Source organism: Onychostoma macrolepis, chromosome 11 (genome assembly GCF_012432095.1).
Source record: "Onychostoma macrolepis isolate SWU-2019 chromosome 11, ASM1243209v1, whole genome shotgun sequence".
NCBI lineage: Eukaryota > Metazoa > Chordata > Actinopteri > Cypriniformes > Cyprinidae > Onychostoma > Onychostoma macrolepis.
Window position 1 is genome coordinate 14,694,516 of NC_081165.1, and position 25,222 is coordinate 14,719,737.

Genomic DNA, 25,222 nt, shown 5'->3' on the forward strand with positions numbered 1-25,222 from the left:
TGCATTGTGCACAAGTAGTACTGCAAATAAAGTTGAATTATAATTTTTATATCAGTAAGTCTCAAGTGATATGTTAGAAAATATGTTCATAGATTTGAACTACACTTATTATGAAATAAATATTTTAATTATTATTATTTTTTTTTTTACTAGGGATGAGACATCCTGATTTTGCAGAGTAAGGCATATTCCTAGATCAACATGTTTTGTTGATCCTGGAACAACAATTCTGTAAAAAAAAACTAATTCTAACCATTATTCTTACCCCTAACTATAATCTACGCTTTAAACTACAGGGAAATTTTCTGTTAATAAAATGGTGTACAAGCCCCTAAACCAGTCCTAAAGCAACACGTGACATTACGCCTAACATTGTCACCCTTTTCAGCTTCTACTCACTACTATGAGCTTCAAAACTCTGAGTATCATGTAGCAAGTATAAAGGTGATGGTAACCTTTTTCAGTGGGTTCCTAATTCCACAGTTAATTCCTCCTATGAGCTGCATGTTGGGCATCAGTGGTTTGGGGAACTCCAGACTGAAATCATACCGCATCAACCAGACAGCTCCAGTGCTCAGGATCTCAATCAGGCTCACATCTCTCTGAAGGAAGTTTGATGTCAATTCTTCAAAGGGCCAATATACAAATTTGCATATCAGTGGTTCCAGCATGCTGACAAAAACGTTCAGCACACGCTGACTAAAAGACATGCGGTCTGAGTTTTGTGTAAAGAAACGTGGGATATATGAAGGAGGGTCAGGACTGCCTGTGGCTGCAGCTTCACACAGTAATCCCCTCAACATGTACACCGCAGGTACGGATAGATTATACGCCAGTATGGCTCCCATTGGTAGGGCAGGATCAGTTAAAACAGCATCAAAGTTTTGTTCTCTCAGAAACTCTATAAGCTCATGGTTCTTGAACAAACTTTCAGTTGTAGAGGCCATATAATTAAAAGCATTTCTCATAAAGTCCACCTTTAAAGAAACACTCTTCAGTAGGGACTGCTCTGGCTCTGTTAGTTCACCAACATGTTTCCCAATCATTTGGTCAATTAAATCCTTCCCATATGTGACCGGAAACGTCTTTGTGATGTAATGTTTGCCTGGACCCAAGCGCATGCTGATCTCTGGAATCACCACAATCACGGTGTGTCCTCTACGTCCCATCTCTTCTGCCACAGCCTTCACCCCTGTCCAGTGACTTCCATCCATGGGCACCACTAACAGCTTCCCAGTCCAACTGCTCCTACCCTGCTCCAGAGCTGCAGAACAGACTATACTGATCACTAGACATAAAGTTACTCCTAAGTGCATCTTTCTAGCCAAAAAGTATTTTCCTAACATTACAAACCTTTACCTCAGTGTGTCCATTTGTCTCACTGTGTGCACATATATAAATGGATTGCTTTCGCAATTTATTATCAGAGAGATAGCAAGCAGTTCACTTTCTGGCTTGCTAGTGGCTAGACATGTGATGTGGGCGGGGCCTTTAGTTTTTTTTAAACCATTATTTTTACAACAAACAAAGATCTCCCTTGTCTCTTTACAACAAAAGTGAGAAAACTTAACTTACTATTTAATCTGCCTGACAGCATGCAGTCATTTCTGGATCATTTCATCTGTACAAAAAAAAAAAAAAAAAGTCATTGGCAGTGTTGTTAATATCTGAATTATATCCAAAGATGCAACCAAGCTGCATACCATATACATGTAGTACAAATTTAGCAGATTAATTAATTTCTCAGAGCGTTTTTTCACTAGACATTAATTTGTATCCTAAGCAAGCAGTGGCCTACTCTTTGTTCTCCCTTAAGAAGACTGAAGATCACCTCACAGCCAGTCACTAGACATACAATTACTCTGCAGTGCATCTTTCTAGCCAAAGACTTCAAAAAGACTGACGATGATGAACCTTTACTTCTGTGATTCTGTTTGTCTCACTATCTACATTACAAACATATCAACAAAATTTTTAGTAGCTAGACACAGAATGCGGGAGGGAATTCATTCTAAAACCTATTTATAGTATTCTTTTACACAACAAAATCCATTAAAAAGCAAGCACAAGAAAAAAAAAAAGTTTGAGTTTGCTGGTTGCACACCGATTTTGCAGGCTAATGATTACAACATTGCCAGCGTAAACTGAATTATCATTTATTGGCAGTGCTGAGCATTGTTAATACTTGAACCATGTTCAGAGATACAAAAACACCACATATGATGTAGCAGATTTATCATTTCATTTCTAAGACTCTACAAGATATAACTCATCCCTTATAAAGCATAAGCAATCAGAAGCTTCTCAGGCAAAAGGAGTGCAAAGACCACCTCAGTGTAACCAGGTTACAGGTTTGGAACTTATGGTTTATTATGCTTTGAAGCATGGTAGCTGGTTTAGGCTGGTCCTTGGCAGGAGCTAGTTGCTTAGGACCAGCTTAAGCGTTAAACCCACTTCTAGACCAGATGTAGCAAACATTTTTTATCTTGCGTTTAATCATCCATTCAAACATTTTGCACTCACCTTAGCAAGAGGGTTATTTATTGCACAGTTAATCCCTCCGATTAGAACCATGTTGGGCATCAAGGGTTTAGGAAACTCCAGGCTAAAATCATACCGCAGCAGCCACAGGGCTCCACTGCGCAGGATCTCTGCCACACTTACATCTCTCTGCAGGAAACGGGATGCTACACCCTCAGTAGACCAATATATCAGTCTGCAAAGCAATGGCTCTACGATGCTCACTAGAAAGTTCAGCACACGTTGACGAAAAGACATACGATCTGAGTTGTTTGTAAAGAACCGTGGGATGTAAGAGGGAGGGTTCGGACAGGCCGTGGCTGTCGAGTCTAATCCACAAGGTAAGCCTCGCAACATATACACAGCAGGTAAAGAGAGGTTATAAGCCAGGATAGCACCAGTTGGTACAGCTGGGCTGGTGAGTACGGCATCAAACTTCTGCTTCCTCAGGAAGTCCACCAGCTCTTGGTTCAATAGGAGACTCTCAGCTGTGGCTCTTTGGAAGTCCACAAATTTCCTCATGTTACTAATTCTGGTGCTGATCTTCTCCAACAAAGGCAGCTGCTTACTCTCCATTACCTCTGCATTCCGAGCTTGGAGTTCATCCAGTTGTTGCTTTTCGTACGGAACTGGAAATGTTCTAGTAGTGTAGTGTTTGCCAGGTCCTAGCAGTATACTGACCTCTGGAATGACCACTGTCACTTTGTGTCCCCTGCGGCCCATCTCCTCCGCTACAGCTTTCACACCAGTCCAGTGACTCCCATCCATCGGCACCACTAAAAGTGAACCAGTCCAACCAGGTTCTCTAGGCTGTATCGTCGCTCCCACAGCTGCAAAGGCGAGCATGAAGCACCCCAAAAATACAACCAATTTCATCTTTGATTCTCGATGTTCAAAGTGTGTACTCGAGGACAGATGAATTCTGGCAATGAGTCGTTGACGTCTTGTGTAATTTGACTCTCTCTGAGTCTCTCCCCTTCACCGTATGGAACAAATTGGATCAAGGCTCGTTTTTTCTGTGTGAATTCCTTGCGGGATTAACCAACTGCGTGACTAAATTAAATGTGTTACTTTAGGGACCATTCTTGAAAGTGAGTTACAATCAGAAAAGACAAAAGTAATCACTTTGACCAAAGAGAGTTGAAAAAGAGCCAAAACATGTATCACAAAGACCCCGCAGGGTACAAAGTCCTGCTTAACTATTGCCGCCTTTTTACTGGCTGAGATCCCAGGACCTTTGTTACCATTTCTGCCTGGGTTTACCTACAGATAATAAACTGGTTTTAAAAACGTAAACCTTAGGTTTAAAAATCACACAGAATTCTAACAAATTCTAAATTTATTTATATTCTAACAAATTTATTTATATTGACCAAATCAACTGATTTAGAGAGGCAGTAGTCTCAGAGCATATATACAGATCTATTTTTTGTATACCTAGTATAGCTGTTCCTACATGTAGTATCATGTATGAGTATAAATGAGATGTTATCTGTTGTAAATGAGATCCTAATTTCCGTTTATCACTTGTATCAGCATCATGTTGGGCATCAGGGGTTTGGGGAACTCCAAGCTGAAATCATACCATATCAACCAGACGGCTCCAGCGCTCAGGGTCCCAATCAGGCTCAATTTTAGCAGAAAGTTGGCCCTCAAACACAGAATGTGTGACTGTAGCCATAGTGACTGGCTAATATATTACTGTGCAAGTGACACAATGACCTGCCCTTTCATCAAAAATTCTGCAAACATGCAAGCTAAATAACTGCTAAATAATCTCATTATCATTGACAAATGTGTACGTGTAATATTATATATATATATAATAAAAATGGCACTATTATTTATATATAAGTGCTGTCAAATTATTAATCGCAATTAATCTCATCCAAAATAAGTTTGTTTACATAATTTTGAAAATATTTACGTCTATATTTATTTGCATATAATTTATATTATATATAAAACTAAATTTTTCTTAAATATATACATGAATGTGTGTGTATTTCTATATACATAAATATACACCATACACACAGAAATTATGTAAACAAATGTATTTTCGATGCGATTAATTGCAATTAATAGTTTGACAGCACTATCTATATATACACACACACACACACACACACACACACACACACATACGATGTATATATACACAATACAATGTATTTTTGGCTATTGCTACAAATATACCCCAGCGACTTAAGACTGGTTTTGTGGTCCAGGGTCATATGTATTTATTAGCCAAATATTGTCCAATTCTAACAACCCATACATCAATGGAAAGCTTATTTATTCAGCTTTCAGATGATGTATAAATCTCAATTTTGAAAAATTGACACTTAAGACTGGTTTTGTGGTCCAGGGACACACACACTATTTTTCACTATCCTTGTGGGGACATTCATAGGCGTAATGGTTTTTATACAGTACAAACCATATGTGCTATTGCCCTACACCTAAACCTACCCCTTTATAGGAAACTTTCTGCACTTTTAGTTTTTCCAAAAAAAAAAAAAAAAAAAAAACTTCATTCTGTGTGATTTATTAGCTTGTTTGCCCGTGGGGACCTCAATTTAGGTCCCCACCATGACACGAGTCCCCATGAGTCTGTGTGTATTCAGGTTTAAGTCCCCACCTGAATAGAAAAACAGGTACACACACACACACACACACACACTTCTCAGGAAGTGTTTAATGTGACCACAAGGTGGTGCCATTACATCAAGAAAAATAGACAAGGTAAGAGTCAAGAGCAATAATAAAGCTTAACTTTATAATTATAAATACCTTGTCGTCATAATCAGAGCTTATACGTACATAAATACAAAATATTTTGTATTAAATGCAAAAGATAGTTAAATTAATATACAAAAAAAAAGATAAATCAGTCAGTGTGAGGAGCTAGTGTGTTTGTCTACCGGCCAACAGTTTTTTTGGTTATTTGGGGATATTCGGTGTGTTTCAGGACAGGCACATTTGTAGCCGCCTCTGTGGTTGATGCAGAGGTGAGAACAGTTGGCGTTCTTCAGTTCACACTCATTAACGTCTGACAAATACAAGAAAGAAAGAACTCTTAACATCTTTCAAGTAATATCTACACAGAATTTAGTAATGTGCACATGCATGCATATAAGATTTGTATGTTTGTGTGCTGACCTTCACACTGGTGTCCATTAGGGTGCAGTCTGTATCCACGAGGACAGACGCATCTGTAAGTACCTGGCAGATTTACACAATTCCACTCACACCTGTGCAACCGCTTCTGCTGGAGGACAGCTGTCTCCTCACACTCATTAATGTCTAAAACCAAACCACCAAAACCAAAATACACCTTTTAGAATAAAAAATACATTACAATTCATCTGGGGTTTCTAACAAGATCAAAAGACAGTAGAAAATGGTGATGCAAAAACAAATTGTGTGGTATAAGAAAAAGTTATGTTTTCTGGCATTACTCTAGTAAGCAGGTGTAATAAAAATACTTGACCCTATTATGACATACATTACCTGCTTTGGTCTACAGGTATGTCAGGACAAATTAAATTAAGATATGTAGATGACTGACCTTCGCAATGCCTATTGGTGCTGTCCAGCTGGTACCCTACAGGACACAAGCACTGGAAACTGCCTGGTGTATTAATGCAGCCAAATGCACAGAGCGCACTGCCAACATGTTCACACTCATCCACATCTGCAGGAAATATTAACTACATCAAGACCATGGGGTTGAAGTGTCTAATCAGAATTCACCCTTATTTCGTTACAAACTCGTAAGACCTTCGTTCATCTTTGGAACACAAATTAAGATATTTTTGATGAAATCCGATAGCTTTCTGACCTTGCATAGACAGCAATGCAACTGAAACGTTCAAGGCCCAGAAAGGTAGTAAGGACATTGTTAAAATAGTCCATGTGACATCAGTGATTAAACCTTAATTTTAATACTTTTTGTGTGTAAAGAAAAGTCGTTATTTTTGTTTTCTTTGCTCACAAAATGTCACATGGACTATTTTAACGATGTCCTCACTACCTTTCTGGGCCTTGAAAGTGGTGGTTGCATTGCTGTCTATGCAGGGTCAGAAAGCTCTCAGCTTTTATTAAAAATATCGTAATTTGTGTTCCGAAGATGAACAAAGGTCTTAGGGGTTTTTAAACAACACGAGGGTGATTAATGACGGAATTTTCATTTTTGAGTGAACTATCCTTTTAAGAATGATTTTTTTGTCATTGGCAGTGCATCAGCACACACCAAACACTGATTCACTCACCAGAGCAGGATGTCCTGTCTGAAGAGAGCTGAAACCCTGGACTGCAACTGCACCTGTAGGAGCCCAAGGTATTTTGACAGACCTGCTGGCACAGGTGCAACTCCTCCACACATTCATCCAAATCTATAAATACCACCGACAGGCACATGAAAGGAGCATGAATGCATGAAGCGAACAAACTGATGAAGAGTAGAAGAGTGATATCCCACACACACACGTATATATTTAATATATGCAGATACATGACCAAGTAAACAAACATTCATATACAGTACACAAACAGTACTCATCAAGGTGAGCTCAAAAGGGAAGTTGTTCAGCTATTGGATAAAAAAATTGTTTTGAACCTTGCTTACATTTGTATTTACTCTAGCACTGTCCACTTATGAGATCACTTTTTATAGTGGAAAAAAGGTTCTTCAAATGATCAAAATATTCTTCACACTAAGAAAAAATGGTTCTTTTTAGAACGATTTGAGAAACCTGGAAAGGAACCCTTTTGGAAACCTTAATTTTAAGAGTGTATACTGCTTTTTCTGATAACACTTAAAACACCATGTGAACCTCACACACACAGATAACATACATATAACAGCCATTTGCTGATATAGGTCAAGAAAGCCCTGGAGTGACACCAGAGGGTAATGTTAAGTCTTGCAGACATTCGGGGCTGAATCGACACACCACAGCTGGTTTGTAACCAAAACCATCAATCTATGACATTCAGGTCAAGGACACATAAACAAGCTGTTAACCTAGTGTCAGGGCCACATCATGACGGAAGCCACCATTCCTAAAGTGGAAAACCTATAATCACTGGAGTCTGTATGTCTAAAGAATGCTATTCCGTGGTCGTATCCCTGTGGTTATGATACCACAGTCAGTATACAAAAAGATTACATGTGCATGTGGTTCTTTTCCCACCTCGACAGGTGCGCTGATCCTCCAGAAGAAGAAATCCTGGTTTACAAAGACACTGGGCACGATTCTGTTTATTGACATGACAGATCTGCGAACATCCTCCATTGTTTAAGGAGCAAGGAGTTAACTCTGCAGTTGAAAGAAACATATTAAGCTCCAACTACTGATAAATCACAAAGAAAGTATGTTTTTAATTGCTTATGAAACAGAATGTGACAGACTAAGTGGTCCCTTTCAAATAATATAATTTAATTTACATGGTATGGTTTAGGTTTAGAGGACAGGACAGGATTTGCTCCCTGCTGAGAGTGAGATCTCACATCCGCAGTGACTTACAGATTCTCTGGGTTAATGAATTTACCTTGTGTAGACAGGAAACACTTTTGACAATAAAATGATTTTTAAATGTATTTTTTGCTTAAACCTTTTGCCAACTAAAGCACGGCGGTAAAATTAATTTGATTAGTCAAGATATTTTTACGTGCATTTTTGAAATAAGATAATGTGTTTAGCAGAACACCTGAGTTCAAAATAGTAATATCCATCTGTAGAAACATATTCCCAGATGTGTCTGATTATGTTTAAAGCCATTCTGAGGCCATCTGTAAACAGTTCTGTGAATAGTTCTGCCTGTCACCTGCTAGGAGAAGTGATGAGCATATTACTCAGATGTCAAATAGCTAGACGTATAAGATTGGAGGGAGGTGACAAGAAAGAGTCAGTATACAATAAAAACACCTAAACAGGATTATGAAAAATGCATCTTCCCAGCAACTTTAATCTCTGTGCATTTGATTCAAACTTGTTAATTCACCCTTTCTTAAATAAATAAAGGATTCTCTCTTCTGTCTCCTTAGGATAAAGTGATTATGACGTATTCCTGATTTGATTCTTTGGTTACAAGTATCTGATAATTGTCTGAAAACCCATTTCTGCCAAATCATGCTTTTATAAATCATAATTATCACATAAAAAGTAAAAAAAAACAATTAGGTACCAAGTCATAATTATGAAATAACAGTCATAAATATGACAAAAGGTAAAAAATTATAAGCTAAAGTCATTATTAATTTGATTTGCCTAAATTATTACTTTTCATCTAACAGTTATGATTTAAGTAAATTAAATTTTTTTTTAATAAATATATTTGTTATTTAATAGTTTTGACTTTTTGCCACAATAATTTGTGTTATTTATTTATTTACCAAAGCATGTTTTTTTTTCTTTTGTGGAGGAAACGTGCTTTGATAGATAAATGAATAGATTTAAATGTAATAATGTGAAAATGATGTGCACTATATAACATGCTGCGGTTTCAAACAAGAATCTTGCGATTGTGATTATTTCCTGGAAAAATCTCTCATACATATTTAGATTAAATCACGCGTCATACAGTATATCTCACCTAAGCAGAGAGGTGTTTGGCCACTCCATTGTCCATTGTGTTGACAATAGCTGTAGACGTCACCATTGGTCAATGTGTATCCAGGGTAACATGCATACTGAATATAATGCTTATACTGAAGCGGGTCAGGATTCTTTATCGACCGAAAGTAGAACGTTCCGTGAGCAGGAAACGGAGGGTAGGGACACACTGGACGACGTATCCTTGAAAATCTTGGAAGATCTTTCCACGCTGAAGGATCAAGTGTTTGTTTGGGGTCACTCTGATTGCTTTTTTCATTATCATCAGTAATGTCAGTTGAGTTGTGAAGGTCTGTTGGAGCCTTCAGATGCAGGTCAGACACTAGCTGGGTGGCCGTCGTCAAGACCTCCTCGCCAGATGATATACGTCCAGTGATATCTGGTGGCGGTGAGGTCTCAGTAAGGTCTGGTCTTTGTTGAAAGAGTCCTCTGGAGGTAGATGGAGCAGTAGTCCACAGATCAAGTGCAAAGGAAACAGACTCATGTTTAGACACCATAAAACCAGGATAGCTTGTAGTTGAAGGTGCAAAACTTTCAGTGGTGTCTACTTTGATGAAAGTCTCTGACTGTAGATGGTCATCTGTGCCTAATGTGTTGATGTTTGGTGCAGGTGTAGTTGATATCCAGTGTGAAATATTTTTACTGTATTCTGGTAAAGTCTCAGCAGCTGAAATGACTGAGGCTCTTTGAAATAGTTTGTCTGTAGCAAGCGTGGACTGATAACCTTTTTTGTTTCTTCTGTATTGTGCTTCAGTAAATGTTTGATCCATGATCTTGACTTGTTGAGTGTCCATTGCTGGAGTGACGAAGCTTGTTGGTGTGGTGCTCAAAAATGAAGACTCAAGAAAAGAACTGGCTAATGAGATTGTGTTGACATTTGCAGACGCCACCGTCACAGATTTCTGAAGATCGGAGTTCCTGATTGGATCCTTGAAGTTTTCAAGATTGTTGATTGGCCCAGCCTTTCCACTGTCTCGTGTTTTGTCAAATAGAATCTTTGAGGGCTTTTTCTCCACTGGTTTTCTAATATTTTTCTGCTTGAGGTCTGTAAAGTCAAGTCTGATGTGAGGGACCCCAAGCAACACCGTTTTTAAAAAAGCATCCTTGGGAGCGGTGTTTAAATGGCTATGCAAGCGAACTTTTAGGCTTGTAGGAACATCATGGCCCTGTGCTGAGACCGGACCATGTAAAGAGTCTCGATTCAGGTGAAGAACACTCATGATATCAGCCACTGTAAGAACCAAGAAACAATCCGTAAGGAGGAACATGAAGGAGCCAAAGCAAACAGATGGTGAATTTTACAGGAAGTCATTGTAGCAGTGATGCAAAAACAATAAGGCAAAAAAATGGTACATGTTAATAAATCAAACAGTTTTGGCATTTACGCTTGATTCAGATGACACACCTTTGCATACAGGCTTAGTGCGTTCCAGATTTTCCCCTTGCAGAAGAGAAGCGCAGATCCAAACAAACTGAATCCAGTGTCACAGCTGAAGGTGGCCAGAGATCTGTCTTTAGAAACCACAGTACTGCCATGCAGGAGATCACCAGGGCTGGGGCATCCTGATGCTGGGGTACAAAACAACTTATGGTATGGCTATAAGTATCAGCATTATATTAGAGAACCTATAACACAATTTTAACTACTGCAGTTTTTTTTCAAACAAGCTTTTAATAAATGTGTCTATTTTCACAAACTTTGTGAATATTTACTAACCCACACACAGTGGTGGGTCTCTAGCCCACTGTCCAGATACACAGCTGCTAGTACGGTAACCGTGGATCCGGAATCCTGGATTACAAGTGAAGGTAACATACAATCCTCCATAACGGAAAAACATACGCCCATTTTCTAAGTGTCCAAAGCCACTGCAGCCTTTATCAGCAGTACCTAAGTGAAAACCATCAGAAATCATCATATGCTTGCACACAGATCAAACTAAAATCACAACGACTAAAATTGTTGATCAAGGGCGAAAAAGCGCTTCAATGATTTACCTGGCTTAATGTGATAATATTAATTATCATGATACTGTACCTGGTGTTTGCGTCCAGAGTTGATTCAAAAATACACACAGAAGTGCACCTCTCCAACCTAGCATGATTGAGCAAATTCCACCCCAAAAAAATAAAAAATAAAAAGAGGCTGACGAAAACCTAAGAGTGTCAAACTGTAGATGAAGATCACTCAGACAAACTGAACACTAGAGAGGAGTCTTGAAGGGATTGGGTAAAAAGATGAGACATGAGAGAAGGGGAAGGGAGAGAAAAGGGGAGGAGACACAAAACAGAATAACAGCAGTTTAAAACATCCTGAACACTCATCTTCAAAACAGGATGAAAACACAGCAACAGACAGTGTGTTTTTTTCTTGTTAAAGGGAGCAATAGCAAGTCAGCTCAGATGACTTCAGTTAAAACCCCTGCATAAAAGCCAATACTTTTTTTTCTTGTGTGAATGCAGACCAGTGTTAAAATAATAATTTGTTACAATTATATAGCACTTTTCTAGACACTCAAAGCGCTTTATATTGTGAAGGGGATACTATTAATATTTTATTTGTAAATGATAACACTGATTTTGTCTGCCAAACTAAACACTGTATACTAAACACTAAATGTGTAAGGATAATAAATGTGATTATATTTATGGCATTTATATATTGAGAGAAAACTAACCACCCTTTGAAATTCGTCTTTATTCATTTCTACCCTTTGACTTTATGAAACACATCATGTCTGGTGAGGGCATAAATTGACGTTTTAGGTTTGATAATAAAAGACGGTACATTGTAAACCACATACAAGATGAAAACAGAGCAGATAATATCAGAGAAATATCTACAACAAAAAAGACTCATGACTCAAAGTGAAGTCACAATAATAGTATTGTACTTCTGAACAATTATACTCCACTTGTGAATTACAGTGTTTCACAATAGCGGTGACTGTATTTAAACTGTGCATTTTTCAGTATATTTACACTTTTTTTTTCTCATTAATTTATAATCACAAAGGGCAGGAAGATTAAAAACTCTTACCTTTATGAAAAATGGAAATCCTGGAAAATGAAAATGAATAACTTCCATAAAATGAAAAATAAAGATGCCAAAAATGATTTGTAAATCTGCCTTGTCTGTAATCTGCTCATCCAGAATTAACCCTGCTGCTGCTCTTTGACATCTAGTTTATGCACCACCCTGAAAGCCTCCAGGAACTCATTAAAATCAATGCTGCCGTCTTTGTTAAAGTCTATGCTTCGAGCCATGTCGTCTATCGTCTGGTCATTCACAGCCACCCCCAAATGGGAACTGAAGAGCTTCCAAGTCTGTCGAAACTCCTCAATGGAGATCTGACCTATGTGAAGGTAAAGAGCTGGGTTATGATCACCATACAGTATAATAGCCAGCATTAATCTCATTGAACAATCGGGAAAGCAGTGACACTAACCTGAGTGATCCTTATCGATGATGTTAAATATTATCTCTAGGTCAGTTCTATATCTATAAAGAGTTTCAGCCAAGTTTGGTGTTACCTAAAAAAAGTTAATTTCAAAAAGTGAGATTGAATTGTGAGGTATTATATTTTCAAAATAAAAGTCAAAACGTCTGTTAAAGCTGGGCAGTATAACATACATATATGTGACCCTGGACCACAAAACCGGTCATAAGGGTTAATTATGAGACTGAATATATAAGCTTTCCATTGATGTATGGTTTGTTAGGATAGGACAATATTTGGCCGAGATACAACTATTTGAAAATCTGGAATCTGAGGCTGAAAAAAAACTAAATATTGAGAAAACCGCCTTTAAAGTCGTCCAAATGACGTTCTTAGCAATGCATATTACTAATCAAAAAATTAAGTTTTGATATATTTAAGAAATTTACAAAATATCTTCAAATTTACAAAAGATCTTTACTTAATATCCTAATGATTTTTGACAAAAATGGATATAATGGATTTGACCAATACAATGTATTTTTAGCTATAGCTACAAATATACCCATGCGACTTATGTCCAGGGTCACATATGTGGTTAAAATAATAAATAATTCACTTGATTATTCCACACGACTATTAACATAAATAATTTTACAAATTCCATGTTGAAATTATTATAAAGTGATATAAATAACATTAATGTAATACAAAATTACTCACATAATTTATGATATAAGATTTTGGTCATACTGCCCATCATTACATAACATAAACATAGATTAAGATAGTGACCGGAGGGATGGGCTCTCCAGGGCTGATGTCTTCAAAGCAGGATTCATACTCTACATTGCCATCTGCACTAAGACGGGCCAGGCGTGGGCGCAGGGTTCTCCATGGCAGATCCAATCGCAGCACAGACTCCACCACCTGTGTCCACTCGCTAGTGGAGATGCGACCTGCAAGAAATGGAGAGACGAACCATTTTAGTTTAACCTTCCAATTACCTGCAAGTGCATAATATAATATAACATAATATAATATAACCTGTGTTGTCTATGTCATACTGTTGAAAGGCAGCCATTAGCTCAGAGCGGTGAGCATACAGCTTCTCTTTCAGAGCCCTGAGTGCTGAACCTTCTGCTACACGAACCCTGAAACACACACACAAACAAACAAATTAATATGGATGCATTAGAACGTCCACATATACATGTAACCAGTCACACAGTTCCATATACTTAACACCTATGTGTTACGTAACAAGTGTACCTTTGATGGAGTGTGAGTTTTCTGGTGCTTCGACTAACTTGATACTGGAAGAAGCGTGGGACCAATTCAGGCCCCAGTTTGATGTACGCCCCGCGGTTACTGCCCTCTTCGTAGTAGTTAGATGCAGAGAAAATAGTGATAACCTTAAATAAAAGGGAACAATTCCTGAAATAATGCTGGTGCTAAAGACATACAAGATCATGCATTGCATGGATCAAAATTCCTGTTCACCTGTCCGTTTTGGCAGAGCTCATAGCCCTCCTGTTTACATTCATGTGATCTGATGAGCAGACAGAGGCCGTGTTTCTGCAGCAGCGCCTGCGTCACGTCTGGCCCAAAGTAACAGCCTCCACCGCGAAAAGAGTTCGGACTGCAGCCGTTTTGATTTTTAGGGTCACTCCACAGGATATCAACAACCTGTATCAGACAAATAATGACAATGTGAAATAACTCAATTGACAAGAATTCTTCTAATACTTTTCCATCATTGTTACAGTCATTTGTCTATTTTTAAATGTTTAGGAACTACTAAATGATTTCAAAATTTTATAGAGATCAGTGCTATTATTATTAACTAAAAGTAAGTCAAAGGCTGAAACAGGTATAAAGACAGCAAAATGCTTCAGGCCAGAAATGTAATTTATACTGTGAGCCACAGTTTTACAGGAATAGTTAGTGTCTGTCATAAGATATTTACCTCAGTGTTGTTATTGCTAACTAAAACTATTAAATATAATTTTTGTTAATTGAAATAAAATGTTATATAACATACATACACACATATAAAAATTACAAAAATACACAAATTAAACTAATTAAAATGAAAACAAAAATACAAAAAATGGAAGATTTTATATTGACTCTTGAAATAACATAGAAATGTGTGGTTGTCGATTAATTATTGCCAAGCACAAAACCCAGAGTGCCATGCCCTTTTATAATTCATAACCACCTTTTTGAGGAAGTTCAGTAGGTTGGTGCAAAATTCTCACATCTCCTAGAATAAAGTGAGTCATATTGTGAACTGGAGGTTTAAGCTAAATAAAGTTCCAAGGCAAAACGGTTCCACATCCAAGATAGAAGTTATTTGTCACACACTCTCACCGACAAAACACACATTCTGGGAACAGTTTCAACTCACTTGCTGCCATTCCAGTTCTTCTCTGGGTGGCTCGGGGGGCTCTAGGGAGACAAAGGAGTCCAGGAAGGGAACTTGGAGCACATCGGTGGGGCTCAGCAGACTAGGGGAAGGCGGAGGTCGACGTGGAGTGTTCCGTGACGAGACCCGGGGGGAGCACACGGACGATGAGGAGGATGAAGATGATGAAGATGAGGAGCAGCTCCCCTGCTTAGTGAAGTGCTTCTTCCGCCTGCGGGAAGCACGACTGGTGCGGCCTGAGGAGCAAGGGCTGTCCAGTCTGGATCTTCTGCTGTGTCTGCTGCTGCTGCGACTGCAGGCGTGGACGTTGAGATGATCAATGCTGCGTTTGGGCAACCTGAGAGCAGACTTCACCTGCATTGTGAGGGATAATCCTTTTTACATTATCCTGGTTATTATATGGCTACCTACCTAAACAAACATGAACTGTAGATTTAAACTGAAATTATTTTATCATGTAAGAAGCCTATAAATAGGTTTCTAAAACAGGCTTCTCCTATAAATAAAATATCTACTTTATGCCTCACAACTGTGCTCAGAAAGCCAAATAAATAAACAAATACATGTGCATTATAGATTTAAAATTGAAATAATTTTATTATGTGAAAAGAAAGAATATAAATCGGAAGTAAAAAAAAAAATAAACACCTACTTTATGCCTTTCAACAGTGCTCAGAAAGTCCAGATCAGTTTTGTCCGATATGCCACCGTGAACAATAAGCACTTTGTTATCGATGACAGTTGCAAGAGGAAGCAGGCTGAACACATCCTGAAGAAGCTGCAGGATTTCCCTGCCATGAGTCTATTAAGAACACAGTAGAAGTAAATGTGCATTTCTTTACATGTCCAGTAGGTGGCGATGGCGTCTAATATTTGACAGTAAATTTATTTAAACCTTTATTGACCCTCTTTAAACAAGCAGATTATTTCAAGTAATTTAGCGAGTTTTAAGGCTTTTCTCAGCAGTTTTAATGACACTTTCAAATGTTTTTACAAAAATTGTTACGCAATTTGAAAAACGTTTGCAACTCTACATTGAACTTGCCTATAATCAAAACATTAATAAACAAAAAAGCACATAATAATATACCTTATACTTCTGCATGACTTCTTTTGTGAATCCGTATCTGTAAGAACATCAAAAGCTTACACACTTTAAGCTTTTAATTCAGTTTGAAAAAAAAAAAAAAAAACTTGTGATATACCATGCCTAGAAAACCTTTTTTGACTACTAGGATGGACAGAGCATGGAAGAATGTTTTTTATTGCTTTATTAAAGGTTGTACCTTCATTATTAGTCTGAATGGGTGATCTAGCATGTTACCTGAGGTTCATGATGTGGTCCTCATGGTTGCCTCTGTTCAGATGCATGTGGTCGGGGTACAGAAGTAGGAAGGCAAACAGAATGATGATAATCTCTGTAGATTTCTTTCCTCGATCCACAAAGTCTCCATTGAATATGTAGGGGTTCTCCGCAGAGGGCAGACCGTTCTGGGTAATAAGGCAATACATCTTGAGTATAATAGGTCACAAGTGATGCCCAAGTGACTTTAATGAACTCATTCTCTGGATTTGCTTAGGTGCATTACCCCTGCACCAAAATGCTAAAATATAACTACTCAAAATAATATTCTACATCTAAACAATCAATCTGCATTTACCTTGTAAAATATAAGCAGTAAGTCATCCAGTCTACCATGCAGATCGCCTGTGTGAAAGAGAAATGCGGCACATAAAAGCTGTTTATCATTCCAGGGAATAAAAATTAAATGATGGAATCTGTGATGAAAATATGCAAAATATAAACACTTTTTAAATGGTATAACGCGATCTCTTTTAGAATATTCGAAGATGGGAATTCAGTTATTCATGCACGCTTTTCTGTACTAATTGAATCAGGAGCGCTGTCGAGTATGAAATGGTGCAGGTTGGCTGTGAGGAGCCCATTGAGGTACATTGAAGTGCTTTATGAAGTGCAAAATAAATAAGCACTCATTCATTCATGGCACATACAAGCTATCAAAAATATTTAACATATCTCAAATGCACTGTTGAGATAATGAATCTGAGGTGGATAATTATTATTTCATAAAATATATAGTGTCTCACCACATATAGTTATCTCTTTGGCATAGGACGTCGACAGGTATATGACGTTTGGCATCTGTTTCAAGAACTTCTTGGTTTCATATAGTAGCAGCAGCACATATTTGCCGTGAAGAGTCTGAAAATGAGGCACGCATTTATAGGTCACTGCATTTTTATGTTTGCTGTTTCTAAAATAAATAGCAATGGAATAAAAGAATGTCTAGAATTGTAGAAAAGAGAAGGTTTTAGTTAAGCTTGTTTTGATACTGTTTATCCAAAAATATTTTAAAAACTATTGAGGTTATAAATATACGCTACTGTTCAAAAGTTTGGGCCATTTATTTATTTTAAAAGAATATAATATTTTTATTCAACAAGGGTGCATTATATTAATCAAACGTGATAGTAAAGACATTTATAATGTAACAAAAGATTAAAAATTAATTACAGATTCCTTAGAAGAACAATTATTTTCAACATTGATAAAAAAAATAAAAATAAAAAAAAACAGTTTCTTGAGAAACAAAACAGCATCTAAGAATGATCACTGGACTGGAGTAATGACTGCTTAAAATGAACCCTTTTCCATGCAGGAATAAATTACATTTTTAAATGTATTAAAACTGAAATCAGTTACTAAGTATTTTAAATTGTAATAAAATGTGCAATATTACTATATTTACTGTATAAATGCAGCACATTTTAAAAATCTGACAAACCCCAAACCTTTCAACGGTAGTGTAACACAATTTGAAGATGGTTTAAAGTCTGCTAGACAGAGATAAATAATGCACAAGATGATCTTGGTTTTTGCCAGAAGGCCCATAATTGTTCAGACTATTAGTGAAAGTTTTATAGTGTTGTACCTGCTCCTCTTTAAAGGCGCTGAGTAGGGCATTGGTATCAGTCACGCTGAGCGGGAAGGAGAGACGAGGACCGCTGTACGATTCCGGCACGACAATCTGCTCGTACTTCAACTGCCTGACCTCCTCAGTTAACGGGTCAACCACAGAGTCCAGGAGGTGAGAGATCAAGTCTGGGGGAAAGAGAACATGGCTGCTGTCGTGACTCGTGTGTGGGAAGAATGAAAGAATCATCACGGAAAGCAAGTGTGAAATGCAGCTTGTTTATCTTGGTGTGAATCAGTGTAACCAATTTTGTGGTGCATGGATGATGGGACATGGTATGGAAAATGCAGCCTTTAAGATAGAATCATCCAAGTCCAACCAACCTTTTAAAATGAAGAAATTCATTTAAAAATCATGAAAATTAAAATAAATGGTCAGCAGTTTTATGACCCAAAGCTTTACACTGTCCCATATACAATCATAAAAATGTTAACCTTTTTTCTCCATCATCATGTCATGTGATAACTATTTATTGTAATCTGCAAAAACAGCAGCCTGATTAAAAAAAAAAATGTAAATGTGAATCAGGAAACACTCTGGAACATCAAAAGGTTTGTGTTATTGTTAGGCAGCGCTGGGCATGTGGCAAGATGAGCACACGGGAACATGAATACATGCGGACAGGCATATCTGTTTCAGTTTTCAGTTATTAAATAAATGATTAATTCTCAACCTGGAGTCTATTATGAAAGGCCTATTTTGATTGGCCATCAAAATACCCAGCACACAGTGCCATAACACAATGTAGCATACTTCAATTTGCATAGCGTCTGGCCCTGCACAGGGATTTGAGGAGTGCTGACCCATTGTGTCATTCTTGAAAATGTAAATTTGCAGTGTTTTGCGTAAATTTATGCAGAGAGACTTGAATTTCAGGAACAGATGTTTGTATTGAGGAGAGAGCAAATGCAAAAATATTTTTTTCTTGCCTTGATTTAGTCAATATCTACTGGACATCATTCCCTGCTTCTTTAGATTGCTAGTCATAAACAAACATTATTAAGCTCCATTTGGTTTCACATAAAGAGCTCTACTGTCTGGTAAAATTATGTTTACATTTTTGTAGTCGGTGATGCTATGGCAGAGTTTGCAAATTAGGTTTGTGTGTTCATAAATTAGAAGAAATTGGATAAAGCTGAACATCAGGCAATATTCAAGCCTTTTCTGTGATTTTTAGTAAAATTTTGCAGATTTCTTTTTTTTAGAAACTGATACTTTTATTTATCAAGGATGCATTATATTGAACAAAAGTGACAGTAAAAGACATTCATAAAGTCACAAAAGATTTCTATTTCAAATAAATGCTTTGTTTTTTCAACTTTCTATTTAACTAAGAATCCTAAAAAAAGTATCACAAAAATATTCCACAAAAACATGAAGCAGCACAACTGTTTTCAATATTGACTGCTGAAAATTCAACTATGCCACCATAGGAATAATTTATGCTTTAACATATGATATAATACATCATATATAACCCTGGACAACAAAACCAGTCATAAGGGTCCATTTTTAATTTAGATTATACATCTGAAAGCTGAATAAATCAGCTTTCCATTAATATTTGGCAGAGATACAACTATTTGAAAATCCGGAGTCTGAGGGTACAAATAAATTTAAATACTGAGAAAATCGCCTTTAACGTTGTCCAAATTAAGTTCTTAGCAATGCATATTAATACTCAAATTAAGTTGATATATTTACGCTAAGAAATTAACAAATTATCTACATGGAACATGATCTTTACTTTATATCCTAATGATTTTTGGCATAAAAGAAAAATCGATAATTTTGACCCATATAATGTATTGTTGCCTATTGCTACAAATATACCTGTGCTACTTATGACTGGTTTTGTGGTCCAGGGTCACATATATTAATGGTAATTTTTCATAATATTACTTTTTTATTGCATTTATGATCACAAATGCAGCCTTGGTGAGAATGAGATTTAAAAAAAAAAAAAAAAAAGGAAATTATATAATATCAACATAAGCCTTAGTGCTCAGAACTCGTGGCACCCAATTAAGCTCCACTATAGTTGTGACTGCAGACCTTTCAATAATAAATATGACGACACACTTTACCATACTGTAATTACATACTTCCTAATTGCCATCAGGCAAAGATTCTGAAGCCACAGAAACAAGAAGCAGAAAACCATCCAAACCCTAGATCATGATTACCTGACAAGACCAGTCATGTGCACTTGCAGCCCACTCAATAGGAACTAATTAAACACAGTTTTCCCAGAAGAAAGCCAATTTAGTGTCATCACAGACTGGAGCAAAGAACCCCATGTGAAGAATATAAAACAGCGAAAGGAACATTCACTATTGGGTAAAACAACTGAATGTGTTGTTTTCACAACTATTACACATTCGATGCACAGTCTCTCTCTAGATTTTTCTACTGTGTTCTTGGTGATCTCATTTGAGTTTCCGCTGTTCTGCTTGACTAAAGATGGGACTAATTGTCTTCTGTAATTCTGCACATTGGACAGCTGCCTGTGGAGGCTGGTTGCTGCATTTCTGGCTCTCTCCGCATTACTACCACTCAGAATGGGATCTCCCAACGTTGCCAAGCAACTGTCTCCATATAGCATTTTTTTTTCGAATCACTAAATGGATAGGTGTGCAACACTCCAGAGGGAGATCGTTTGATGCAAAAATCACATGAGCTAGGGGCTTCCCAAAGGTGTGCTTAGGGACAGCCAAATTCAGATGATAATGAAAGAACAATCACTAAAGAAAATTACATTTTGCTGTATCAAACTACTATAGCCTGACAAACCACCATGGCTTAACCAATAGTGTATTTAATCTGTTTGTCTGACCAATGACAAATGGGAGTGTTTGAAATGGTTAATTATTTGTGCAATTCAATTACACACTTTCCTTAAAGAAGCTTCTGCATCTTTTAATCGGACAAAATTATTACCTGGTCCATTCCCATTCATCTGGGTGAAGTTGTCCAACATGAAACTGAAGAAACTGGAGAGCTATAAAAATTAAAAAGAGGTATACTTGCATTAAAATGAATGTTGAAAATCTGAATTTTAATATCATTACACGTTTATTAAGCGTAGAGTAAGATATTTGTTTTTTTCTATGTATGGACTTGCCATAATAAGCAAGTGCCTTTTATACCTGGAGCTGGTCCTGTTCCCCTGCATACTCAATGGACTGAAAGATGTTCCACGTATAGCGTCTTCTCACCTCCAAGCGAGCAACATAGCGTCTGTACCAACGCTGGATCAGTATGGCAGCTTTCATGGCTAAATATGTTAAGAACACACAAAGAACGCAAGTGGCTGGTGTAAACGGAATACTTGAAGTAATATTTCTGGGACCACAGTTTTGAGACAAAAACTATTCGGGAAGAGAAATGCAGGGAATGAGGGTTTTCAATATACCAAATATGAATACTTTCCTACTTTGTGTGCAAAAAGCAGTAATATGTCTGCAGCCGAAATCGCATACTTTCCAATTACACAGTAGGTGGAAAAACAGTGTGTGAAGAGAGTAGCATGTCTCTTCACAAACCCAGATGACTTATTACTACAATGCATACAATGCAAAACTATCCCATGAGGCCACGGGAGCAGATTTGTGAATGGTAGTGAAGTGAAGCAATGACAATGACAACATAGTGACTATAGTACATCCATATTTCCATCTATACTACACACTTACTTTTTTAGCTGACGCAATTTGTTTACTTATCCAAAAGAAGTACCTACTTAGTATGCGATTTCAGACACAGCCTCTATCTAAATATGTAGTTTTCATTAAACAAGACCCAGCATGACCTACTCCATCCTCAGAGTCTGCAACCATTGGACACTTTGCTATCCCATGAGGGCATGGTAGAGCGCTTTCGTATAAAGGAGGTTGCTACTCATTGATAAAATGTACTTGTTTAACAAATTATTTCTGAGAACAAATTAATCAAAAGACAATGCCAAAATGGTAAATGTAGAATTTCTGGGAAATATATGTGCAATGCGCATATATAGAGAAATTAAACATGAAAGATTAAAAACAGTGCATTTTAAGACAGTACCACAACAACCCTTCAAAGATGTTCTGTTGCTATAGTTGATTCTCATTTGTCTCATCAGATTCACGTTACCATGTTAACACCATGCTTTAATGCACATACAGGCTCTTGGTACAGGAACACTTGCATCTTTTCCAGAACACTTGATTGCAAAGACTGTGCTAAAAATACACCTCGTCTCAGGAGGTCAATATCACAGGTGCTAATTAAAGAAGTGCTAGGAGCAGTTGAGGAGAAAGAACACAACACAGACATTAGAGACAAGGCTTTGCTCAAGAGTACACATCCACAGAGAAATTATAAGCTGTGTTCGAGAAGAATGGGAGAATTGCTCATCCATTTTATTTATTCTAAATGCACAGAGAAAAATCACACTCATAGGTTTACCTCAAAAAATATGGTAGTTTCAAAAGTATGTAAACAAATCTACATTGGTGCTTTCATGCCAACTAGTACTTCTCTATAGCCACGAATGAGACACAGACAGTGATGACAGATGCTGAAGAAAGTGCCTTACTCAGAGCTGGGCTGGGCTGCTTGATGGAGCCATCTGTGTGAGAGGTGATTAAATTAAATTGAATAATTTAAGTAATACCTTGGGGGTGCGAAAAAAAAGACAGGGCTGGGGACTAAATGCAACGCAAGCATTGCCATATTTTTCAGTAAATAACTAATGCAAACTTCTTGAAACCAGGGTTGTTGCAAAGGGGAGAGGAAAAAAAGAGGTTAAACAATACTGCAAATCACATTAAAGCATTAATGATAAAGAACCAATATTTACCAGTTTCCGAGGGTCGTGTTTGGTTCTCAACGGCAATGGATGTGCCGCATCCCATGTTGGAACTTCTTGCTTCTAGTCATGAATACCCAAAATTCTTAAGTTTCTCTTCTTCGTTTAGTATCCAGAAATGTCTGTGCAAAAAATAACACAGAATTAAACTTAAAATTAAACAGCTTAAACTTCATCAGTACCGAGACTGCAACCACGTTTAGGATAATAGGATTGAGGGTAATATAAAAATATATCTCAATACAAATCTGGGGAGATGAATCCTCATGGCTATTAGATCTAATATTTCAGTGCTGTTTTGATATTCATAATGAAGTGAAATGGCATTAGAAAAAAAGCAATACTGCTTGGAATTAATCCAGCATCACAGTAGCGTGTCTCTGTAGAATAAAGCAACAAAAGATACTTACTGCAAATCATGCTGGACTTTAATCTGTGCCCTAAAGAGCCTTTCAAAAGGCCCTTTTAACAGCGATCAATCTCTGAGTGGGTACACAGGGAGAGAGATGTAGATTGTTGATTGTCATCTTCACAGCATTACAAATACAACAACAACAACAATATTATTATTATTATTATTATTATTATTAATAATAATAATAATAATAATAATAATAATAATAATAATAATAATAATAATAAATAGGCCTATAATGTTCCCCCAACTTCTGGAGAGATGCTTATTATTTTTAAGTGACAAAGCTCTTTAAGAGATTCTAAAAACATCATTGACAGACTTTTTTCCTTAACAACAAAAAAAGCTGAACATACACGCGGAATAAACAATCGTATAATTAGACGCGGAACACAAACAAAACACAGCGTATTAAACGAGATGCATAAGTTACCTTTCCGTTGTCCATCATTCAGTACGACATGCACATACATTGAGAAATTAGGATTGGATAAGAAGTAAATGAAGAAAAAACAAAAATTAATTTCCAAATGTGGAGGGATGCAACAGCTAAACACCACAGGTGTCAGATAACGCCAGCCTGCATGAAACGCCGTGACAGTCACTCTGCCGATTTGAGAGCACGTCTCACTGACTCGTGTGATACTACTGAGGAGGGTTTGATTCATTCCAAGTGACTCGAATCGTTTGGATCCGTTCAGTAAAGATTCATTCACTGACTCGCTTATTAACCCTTCATGCACTTACGTCAGTAGGTGGCGACACTGAGTCGATTTAAATCGTTTAATCTTCGAAGAACAGTCCATTTAAGTGTTATTTCATAAGTTATTAAAATATGCTTGTCTACATAGTTACTAAGAGTATTTAGGTGTAGGTTTCCTCCATACATGACAAATATTCAGATCTATAATTTTTTCCTTCATTTTGTCAATAACTTAAGTTAACGAAAGACAGGAAAACATGACGTTCACAAGAGACAGAAAGAGTCATGTTTATAATTAGGCTATAAGATCATACAATCACGGAGGCCAGGCCGACAGAGCGCAATGCGCTGCAAATAGAAAAAGCATCAGCAAATCAAGAAAACATCAATTTGACAACACGCGCTGAAAATGCTCACAACACAACCAAATAAAGAAACCCACTGCAAATACTCAACACAACCAAACAAATTCTTTATTTTTTTGTGTTGTGAGCAGCACCTGCTGTCAAATTGATGTTTTCTTGATTTGCTGGTGCTTTTTCTATTTGCATGTGTTTTCTGAAGTTGCAGCGCGTTGAGCTCTCTCGGCCACTGTATTTCTCCTTTACAACGCGCATTCGATTTTTATTGGTTGACTTCAATATTTTAATGCGGGGAAGCAGTCAAGCGTTTCAGAAAGACTTCAGCGAATGAAAAATGTCCAGTGCTAGAAGAACAATTTATTCACTTAAAATTTAAAAGTTCATTTAAATACACTCTGGTTTCCATACCCAGGGCCGAATTTAGTGAATTGGGGGCCCCAGGCAAATATAAGAATGGGGACCTACACATTCGCACACATTTACCTAGATCAACCTTGAGGTTCCTTTTTTGTCGTGATGCTTGCTGCTGCACAATGGTGCCCCATAGTTGAGTCCAATATTTCTTCATTTTTCATGTACGTTATAATGGGATTCTTTCATTTACACTTATTAATTTATCAGACACTTATTCTTTCATGTAGTAGACCACGAAACAGCAATTGATTTACTGTTGAGATACAAGTTAACAAAAAACAAAATAAATAAAATGATTTTTAATTAACCATTAAATAACCATTTTTAAGAAAAGGGATGAGTCAGAAGTATAAATTATATTATTTAAAATGGGTCTACGTGGGTGGATTTTCACATTGGTCTGAACAAAAACTGCAGACTGGATTATTGAAAATGCACATTCATTCTCTGACTAACAAGCAGGTGC

General features: G+C 37.1%; 3 protein-coding genes and 1 long non-coding RNA gene across 8 annotated transcripts; 1 reads left to right on the forward strand and 3 right to left on the reverse strand.

The window, feature by feature from the left end:
• Positions 1-425: 425 nt before the first annotated feature.
• Positions 426-1,453, reverse strand: LOC131548927 (UDP-glucuronosyltransferase 1-6-like). The gene has a single exon (XM_058790530.1). The coding sequence runs from the start codon at positions 1,344-1,346 to the stop codon at positions 426-428; it is 921 nt and encodes a 306-aa protein (XP_058646513.1). The 5' UTR covers positions 1,347-1,453.
• On the reverse strand, positions 1,262-3,671 carry LOC131548929 (UDP-glucuronosyltransferase 1-6-like). The gene is made up of 3 exons (XM_058790532.1): positions 2,524-3,671; positions 1,576-1,621; positions 1,262-1,276 (listed from the first exon to the last, which is right to left on the reverse strand). The coding sequence occupies exons 1-2, from the start codon at positions 3,394-3,396 to the stop codon at positions 1,613-1,615; spliced, it is 882 nt and encodes a 293-aa protein (XP_058646515.1). The 5' UTR covers positions 3,397-3,671; the 3' UTR covers positions 1,262-1,276; positions 1,576-1,612.
• LOC131548932 (uncharacterized) lies at positions 2,721-7,865 on the forward strand. The gene is made up of 3 exons (XR_009273292.1): positions 2,721-2,861; positions 6,764-6,865; positions 7,730-7,865. It is a non-coding gene; the product is annotated as an uncharacterized LOC131548932 (long non-coding RNA).
• ppef1 (protein phosphatase, EF-hand calcium binding domain 1) lies at positions 5,074-23,941 on the reverse strand. Of its 5 annotated transcripts, none has more exons than XR_009273290.1 (22): positions 23,711-23,941; positions 23,273-23,344; positions 22,854-22,984; positions 22,590-22,622; positions 21,160-21,287; positions 20,951-21,011; positions 17,969-18,138; positions 17,124-17,238; positions 16,676-16,722; positions 16,339-16,505; positions 16,105-16,141; positions 15,667-15,816; positions 14,997-15,368; positions 14,087-14,272; positions 13,856-13,998; positions 13,631-13,737; positions 13,379-13,542; positions 12,593-12,677; positions 12,184-12,499; positions 11,182-11,359; positions 10,861-10,935; positions 10,555-10,712 (listed from the first exon to the last, which is right to left on the reverse strand). XR_009273290.1 is itself a non-coding variant. In XM_058790524.1 (19 exons), the coding sequence occupies exons 3-19, from the start codon at positions 22,906-22,908 to the stop codon at positions 12,300-12,302; spliced, it is 2,220 nt and encodes a 739-aa protein (XP_058646507.1). In that variant the 5' UTR covers positions 22,909-22,984; positions 23,273-23,344; positions 23,711-23,941; the 3' UTR covers positions 11,832-12,299. The 5 variants fall into 5 exon arrangements, 2 of the variants coding, with proteins under 2 accessions (XP_058646508.1, XP_058646507.1); XR_009273289.1 differs by having other exon boundaries at positions 10,861-11,034; XR_009273291.1 differs by lacking the exon at positions 22,590-22,622 and having other exon boundaries at positions 10,861-11,034.
• Positions 23,942-25,222: the final 1,281 nt, after the last annotated feature.

Coding starts and splice junctions, on each gene's coding strand:
- ppef1 (XM_058790524.1), bottom strand. CDS start 22,908: ATGGGATGCGGCACATCCATTGCCGTTGAGAACCAAACACGACCCTCG. Junction 15,817..16,104: donor AAGTCATGCAGAAGTATAAG/GTATATTATTAT, acceptor TGTTCTTAATAG/ACTCATGGCAGGGAAATCCT. Junction 14,273..14,996: donor AAGAACTGGAATGGCAGCAA/GTGAGTTGAAAC, acceptor TGTCTGATACAG/GTTGTTGATATCCTGTGGAG.
- LOC131548927 (XM_058790530.1), bottom strand. CDS start 1,346: ATGTTAGGAAAATACTTTTTGGCTAGAAAGATGCACTTAGGAGTAACT.
- LOC131548929 (XM_058790532.1), bottom strand. CDS start 3,396: ATGAAATTGGTTGTATTTTTGGGGTGCTTCATGCTCGCCTTTGCAGCT.